Raw genomic sequence first — 7521 nt, 5'->3', positions numbered from 1 at the left:
CGTCCGAGTTTTGTGGACTGCTGAGAAACTCAACCAAACTGACAGATTTTCACCATATTTCACCTTCCCATGCCACCAAACCAGGTCAAAACGGCTCTCTCTCTCTCTCTCTCTATTTTTCGAATAGTCAAAACGGCTTTCTCGTTGCCTACTATCTCTACGGGCAGCCAGACAAATTTTCGGGTCTCCCAGGTTATTTAAAGGACACCACAGGCTCTGTTGCGAAACCAGACTAGTTTCGCTACCCTCTCGTCTCACCCTCCCTCCCTCACCAAATAAAAGGTCTCGCCCTTTTCCAACAACAATTCACGGGGGAGGGGAAAACACATTCATCCGGCGGCCATGGCCTCGACTCCGGCAACTACCACCGCCGCCATCCTCCTCTTATGCGTCCTCTTCTGTGCCGCGGCTGACAACACCGCCATCGCCACCAACAACCCCGACCTCCCCGACTACGTCATCCAGGGCCGCGTCTACTGCGACACCTGCCGCGCCGGGTTCGTGACCAACGTCACCGAGTACATCGCGGGAGCCAAGGTGCGGCTGGAGTGCAGGCACTTCGGCACCGGCAAGCTCGAGCGCGCCATCGACGGGGTGACCGACGCGACCGGCACGTACACGATCGAGCTCAAGGACAGCCACGAGGAGGACATCTGCCAGGTGGTCCTCGTGCAGTGCCCGCGCAAGGACTGCGACCAGGTGCAGCCGCTCAGGGACCGCGCCGGCGTCCTGCTCACCAGGAACGTCGGCATCTCCGACAGCCTGCGCCCCGCCAACCCGCTCGGTTACTTCAAGGACGTCCCGCTGCCCGTCTGCGCCGCGCTGCTCAAGCAGTTGGATTCGGACGACGACGACGATCAGTAAGACCACGTACCGTCGACCGCTCGTCGCAGACAGCCTGCGCAATCACCTGCTGGCCTACAAATATAATGGTACAGAGCGAACGCATGGATAGCAGTATCTGAGAAAAGAAAAGAAAAAAAGGAAAAGAAAAATGTAACTGCTGTATCTGAGAAAAGAAAAATGTAACTTACAGTTACAGTCCTGTGGCTGTTCTGAGTGCTGGATTCTTGCTATTGTCGCCCATTCTTCGTTTTAACATACAAGTTGCACTGCGAGATGGCAGAAACAGACAGCAATACCAGCTCTGGCGAAAACTCGCCGACAGAAATAACCAATCTAAAATAACCTGCGGTTCTGATAGCAAGATAAACACCATTTCATTTCTATCAGAAATTAATAAGTTACATCATATTCATAAGGACTAGGCACGGCCAAGGTGTATTTTTGCACCTAAAGCACAGCATTTTGATCACATCGCATTTCATGAAGTATGCACTAGTCCTAGGGGATTCTCATGGCAGAGCTTATCCAAGAAGAAGATAGCTCTTCTCTTCTCTACCACGGCTTCAGATCTCCCACTGGTCCGGCGGTCCAGTTGAGACGCTGATCGCCAGGTTGTAAGTATGTACCCTCCGGGTGCGGGAGCTTCCGAGCAAGGCCGTTCAAGATTTGGTGGAACGCGTCCCTTGGTTGCGCTGGCTGTGGGAACAGCATGGCCTGCTTCATCGATGGATTTGCAAGTAACCTTTGCTTCCTTAAAATATCATCTATAGGCATTGACGTGAGGATTGTGTCTAGCTTTGGGACATCCTTCTCCTCAACAAAGACACCGATTTCCTCCCATGGGATTGCATCCGCAAATGGAAGCACGATATCATCAGCTATGATGACTGGAATGCAGCCAAAGACCACAGCCTCAACCAACCTAGGGCTCCATGGTGCCCAGCCCAATGGGCACAGGCAGAAGACAGCACGTTGCATGTCTTCATAGTAAGTAGCAGGGTGGTCTGTGGAAATGTCAAATAGAGGGTTGCTCTTGAAGTTCTCCCATAGCGAAGCTCGTGCACCTCTGTATACAACAACATTGAAGTGAATAAAGGTATCAAACATTAACACAAGATTCAAATATGTTCAAACTTGAAAAGCATTGGTACCTTGCATAGTATCCGCCCTCAGGGTCATTCCCAGTGTCATAGAAAAGTCCCCGGAAGTAAACAAAGATTGAGCGTGGAGTGTCAGGGGAAATCAAGTGAGCTTGCATTTTCTGCGGAGGAGCATAGGGTGGAATAATGATGGAACCCTCCTTGAGACAAACATGATTCTCCTGTCCAAAAGTTTGGACCAATGTAGCACGTCGCAGCAATGGAAGAATTCCACGGTCAATAGCCTTTTCTTCCTGGAAATGTCAGTACAATCGTTACACATACAACTTCTGAGTGAAATGGTAGTCAAGGCAATGAAGGGAAAGATTGCACACAATGAAAAGCATGATGAACATGGGTACTCACCTGATAGTGGAAGCATGCTGCAAAATCATGTGGAACAACAAAGAAGTGATCTGCTCCATCAGTCCTATTCCAGAAGGGCCATTTGTTTGAAATATATTGGATTGCACTCCTCATCACCCGCGGTGACTTAAATGGCAAGGGCAGCCCAGCATTAGTTAAATCACAAGTAGTGTAAACTGGTGTATAGAACCAATCAGCTTCCTTGGGGTTTAGTGTCCGGACAGCACTTGAGAGCAAGAAACGATGCATGAAAATTTCGGCGGCAAACATGTGACTGAGGCACCGTGGATCCTTGGTGACCATCTTCTTGTTGTACTTCCTTGGTAAGTCATAAATGAAGACCTTCAACCTCCCCACAGGATTATCTTCTAACACATCACCAGCACTCCCTACAGTTTCATTGCCGTTTCAGTACACACAAGCAATACACAAGAACAAAATATGAAGTAGACAAATTCAAGAGCAAAACAATCGTATGGAGATTTTTCTACATAAAATTGCGAGCAACCTCTCCGTGTTGACTACAGTCTAAGCTTATGATAGAATAGCCTTTTTAAAGTTGAACCAATTCATGTCATTAAGTTGGGCTCATCTTTGATTCCGTACCATTTCAGCCAACCAAACCCAAATTAACTGTATACAGCTGCATACAAAGAAGGCTCCTTTTCCATGTTTAGATATTTGTTAGGGATCAACCTAACAAGTACTAACAAAAGCAAGAAATTCTGGTGGATTAAATGAAGGAGGACACCCTAAATTAACCCTACAGATAACAATTAAACAGTGATAGTACCATCCACAACTAACTACAAAAGGATCGAGCTTGAACCTGAAAACTTTCACGGCGAAAAAGTAAAAAAAAAAAAAAAGCAAAAATGGAAAGCAAATTCGGCTGAACTGATACAGATTTGTCCATCAGCCCCAAAGACGTCCTAGTCCACAAGTCTAATCAACAGCAACAACTACCCATATTCAGCAATCAACCTATTCAATCTCCAACTCCACAGCTACAAGAGATTAGTATCACACGGAACGAAGAAATCAACAGCTACGTAGGCCTCGGATTCCAAGGTAGGCTACGAGAAGCAACACGTCGAAGGGGAGGGGGGGAAAATCAAGTTCCTAAATCACATAGAACCAACTTCAGAAATGAAGAGGGGAAGAAGGTGGGGCACCTGAGATGCGCTCGCTATGCTGCTGAACGGCGTGTTCGGCCTCGCCGCCGCCGCTGGCTGCTGCTGCTGCGACCGGCGGCCTGAGGGCAGAGGCGGCCAACAGCAGGAGGGCCACGATGGGGAGCCAACCCTTTCGTGATCCCATCCCGGACGACCTCTTCGGCCTCGACCTCCCGCAGCAAAGAGAGAGCTTGACGAGGGGATTGGATTTAGGAATTCGATAAACAGGACCAGGTTGGGGAAACTAACCAAAAGGAGACATTTTGTTAGAGGGACAGATGGTGGGGGGGGGGGACTGGGGAGGAGGATGGAGGAGAGAGAGAGAGAATGGGTCCAGTGACCAACTAGTCCACAGTTATTATCAAACGGAAGCTGCAGCCCCTCTCTAAATCCACAGTATCTATTTTTCCCCCATCGAGTCATAGTTTAGGAATAAGGTTGAACTAGTGTTAATCACAATAATTATTAATAGTCACTAGTGTTTTTGTATTTACCTGTCTAGTGAACTTGTAATCCTCTCTTTCTACAGTTTTAGTACTGAATGCCTACTTAAAAAGTTCTCTTCTTGCCTTGATTGAGAAAGTTTGTTACCAACTTATAAAGAATTATAATTATCGCTGAAGAGTGGTAAAACTTAATATCATGTTTACCGGGCTAATGCCCCTTTGAGTCGCGGGAATGTTTTTCTAAATCCTATATTTTTTCCGTAAAAATTGATTGATTCGTAAAAGATTCGATGCTATTTTTATTAAATTCATGTGTTCATGTTTAAACATGATTTTGTTTTAATGTAATTATAATGAATATTAGTATTTGACTGAACCAAGTTCAAACTAAAAATCCATCCTAGGAGCTTTTGGCTAAAAATTATTTTCGTAGAGTGCTACTACCCACATCATATACTAATCACTTTAGTTGGAACTCTGAAAGTCCCGTTTAGATTTTAGTAATTAATGATAATACTTATGGACTAATGTTTTTTATACAAGACGTGAAAGGTAAAAGCGATAGTCCACAAGCAAGGTTGAACTACAAAGTGGCTATGAGGGAGAGATGGCATGACCATGTAAAAGATCAACAAGTTGAGAGTGAAGATGAAACACAATGGATGCTAGAAGCGGAGAAGATGAAAGACGTATGCAAGGCAAAGGTATAACATATGGTTTTGTTTACCACCAGCCATGAGGTGATTAGAGAAGTGGAAATGATTGGGTTAATAGGATAGATAGTCATACTATAAAGAGGGACAAATCTAATCCCTAATGCGGTTATCTAGTACCTCTAGATAGAGTGATCTAATTTTACCTATATACATTAGGATTGAGTGGCGTGACCCTTTGAAAACTGTTTGCAAATGCTAACTCACTGCTAAGGGTGTTGGTCATATGTGGGAGACCTTTTAGAATTAGCCATTTGAAAAGGTTTGAGAAAAGGAGCTTGGTAGAGTGTTTTTACACTCATTGGAGCCCTCCTGTGTGCACTAGAGAGGCGACACTAGAGCTTGTCTATAGTGCTCTTGCCAGGCTATTGTCGAGTGTGTGAATGTTATCTTATGGTGCCACCGGAGTTGTGAGCACTGGAGCTTTGAAATAGTACTCGTGAAAGAATCTAGCAGCCTGTTCGCTTGCTCGTAAACGATCGTAAATTTCCAGTCGGGAATAGTGTTTTTCTCTCACACCAAACCAGCCAGCAGTAAATAATCCACGATACGATATGGCCTCCCGAACAGGCTGTAGATGGATAAAGGGAGGGTGAATAGCCTATAAAAATTGCTCTACAAAGCACAATTATTAGAGCAAGTGGTCAGTACAAGATATGATCCTAATAGCAACTACAAGCACTAGCTCTAGTTCAAACAAGCAAGCTCCTAGACAAATTCTAGTAACAATTGGCTTCTATGCTAAGGCACTTCACCCCACAAGAGATACTAACCACACTAGCTAAACTAACTACTCTAGGAGATGTTGGGCTATAAATACTCCCCAAGGGGTTTTCTTATAGTGCCTTTTGGCATTGGGAAGGCTGAGGAGAATACATGAGCTTAGAGGAGAGCAAAGTGAGGATCAAGCGTGAGAAGTAATGTGTTAGGGCCATGAGGGACACATGTACATATGATAGTGATCCTGCTGTATGTGAGTGTTGTGTGTCAATGAGGGTTGTAGTTATTGTGAGCCAAAGCACTTGATATCTTGGTGACCTTCCCATGAAGGTGAGGTGTCCTTCTAGGTGGCAACTCTTCGTATTGGTGTTTGGGGGATGAGGAGACCCCTATCTCAGTGGAGAAGCTTAGAGTGTACATGACACTATGGTGATTGGGATTGGGTGGAGGTTGTGAGACTTGGTGACTCACCTGCCTTTAGTTTTCAATCCAACACCATGATCGTATCGCGTGACAATGGTGTTAATTATGAGACTCCATGATTCATGACACTATATTTGATTGGTTGTAGTTCAACACCATGATCAAAAGAGTTGGTTGGAATGAGAGATTGTGTGACTTCATTGCCTTTGGTCGGTCGGGTAAACACTATGATTGGAAGAGACTTGGTGTCCGAAAGCGTACCTCGGTGGACCCGCAGTGTGGACTAGGGGCTACGTCTTTACTACCGATACCATGGGATAGATCTCATTGTCTCTTTGCCTCGCTCTATGTCTTGCATTACTTACTTGTTCTAACTTCAGTGTCAGTGCTAGTTTATGTGCAAGAACCTTGTATATGACAACTAGGATTGCATAATAGATTGTGCTTAGCTATAGGGTTAACTCCACAACTAACAAAAATATCGTTGTTTGCCCTTTTCTAAGGACATGTTTAGTGTGATGGCCCTAAGGACTTGATATTAGTGTGAATCTTTCAGTCGCTAGGCAAGAACCACAAGTAGGATGTCTAAGGTTTATCGAGATTAAATTTTTTATAGTCCCAATTCACCCTTTGGTCCTTATATTTTGGATATTAATATCATATCTTGTGCGTGTCAATTAGAGGTGGGACTTGGCCGATGCCATGCTTGGCCCCCTAGTGTTTTTATGCTGCTTGAGCATGACTTCTAGCCACATGAGACACATCGAGTCATGCCAGCATGACAACTAGCCTACATTCGTGCCATGCTATCCTAATTATATTCTCGATGACACTATACCAATTTTCTTCATCCGCTCATTGGCTTGTCATTGCGTCAAGATCCATAGATTATGTGGTTATTCTAGAGGATTTTGTAGATAAGAATGTCTAGTTACTAGCATTTATCTTTTATATGGTCTAGCATAAAAACAATCATTCAAGAAAACATGAAATATCTTTTATACGTGGAATATATAAGACAAGTATCATCGGATGTGTAACTTCGTGCCGTACTTACCCAAACACACCCTAAGATGCAAGCCATGCTATACTACCCATCCTACCGAGATTCTATTTTGTCATCGTACTTTGGGTAGGGATGATAATGGTATGGATATTTTCCTATCATATTCACGACCGAATCCGTTTAAAGGAGTTTAACTTTATCTGTATCCAAGTACGGATATTCAACATCTAATACCATATTCGTATCTGAATACTCAAATTGTATATTTATGATGTTGATATCCAATCGTATCCTATCCGGTATGGTTGACACTATCCGTATTCGAATCCAAATCCAGACAGAAATATGAAAATAAATGTAATATCAATGATATCCGTTAGTATCCTGATCCATTTTCATCCCTAACTTTAGGTCTGAAAGGTCCTAATGGCTAGAGGGGGGTGAATAGCCTATAAATTTTTTTATAACAACACTATGCAAAGCGGTTAGACAAATATGAAGCGAAGTAAATGTTGCGCTAGTCTACCAAGAATGAAAGTCACCTACCACAATTCTAGTTGCTATTGTCTATAAGCACTCAAAGGCTATGTCACTATACTAAATTAGTGAGCTCTCAAAGACTAACTAAGAGCCTCACTAACCACTAGACATGACTCTTGCCTGCCCTCAAAACTAGCTACACTAAAG

At 44.0% G+C, this 7521-nt stretch overlaps 2 protein-coding genes across 2 annotated transcripts; one reads left to right on the top strand and one right to left on the bottom strand.

Moving 5' to 3' along the window:
• Positions 1 to 220: 220 nt before the first annotated feature.
• LOC136496649 (pollen-specific protein C13) lies at positions 221 to 1023 on the top strand. The gene has a single exon (XM_066492379.1). It carries the CDS (start codon positions 343 to 345, stop codon positions 862 to 864), a length of 522 nt encoding a protein of 173 aa, XP_066348476.1. The 5' UTR covers positions 221 to 342; the 3' UTR covers positions 865 to 1023.
• A 178-nt stretch (positions 1024 to 1201) lies between these two features.
• Positions 1202 to 3827, bottom strand: LOC136496648 (probable glucuronosyltransferase Os04g0398600). Its single transcript, XM_066492378.1, has 4 exons — positions 3527 to 3827; positions 2352 to 2740; positions 1998 to 2239; positions 1202 to 1912 (listed from the first exon to the last, which is right to left on the bottom strand). Exons 1-4 carry the CDS (start codon positions 3669 to 3671, stop codon positions 1399 to 1401), a joined length of 1290 nt encoding a protein of 429 aa, XP_066348475.1. The 5' UTR covers positions 3672 to 3827; the 3' UTR covers positions 1202 to 1398.
• Between the last annotated feature and the right edge of the window lie 3694 nt (positions 3828 to 7521).

This window comes from Miscanthus floridulus, chromosome 12 (genome assembly GCF_019320115.1).
Source record: "Miscanthus floridulus cultivar M001 chromosome 12, ASM1932011v1, whole genome shotgun sequence".
NCBI classification, from domain to species: domain Eukaryota; kingdom Viridiplantae; phylum Streptophyta; class Magnoliopsida; order Poales; family Poaceae; genus Miscanthus; species Miscanthus floridulus.
Note: the sequence above shows the minus strand (reverse complement) of the source record. Positions and strands in the feature narration are given on the sequence as shown.

Coding starts and splice junctions, on each gene's coding strand:
- LOC136496649 (XM_066492379.1), top strand. CDS start 343: ATGGCCTCGACTCCGGCAACTACCACCGCCGCCATCCTCCTCTTATGC.
- LOC136496648 (XM_066492378.1), bottom strand. CDS start 3,671: ATGGGATCACGAAAGGGTTGGCTCCCCATCGTGGCCCTCCTGCTGTTG. Junction 2,240..2,351: donor CAGCATGCTTCCACTATCAG/GTGAGTACCCAT, acceptor TGACATTTCCAG/GAAGAAAAGGCTATTGACCG. Junction 1,913..1,997: donor GAGGGCGGATACTATGCAAG/GTACCAATGCTT, acceptor TGTTGTATACAG/AGGTGCACGAGCTTCGCTAT.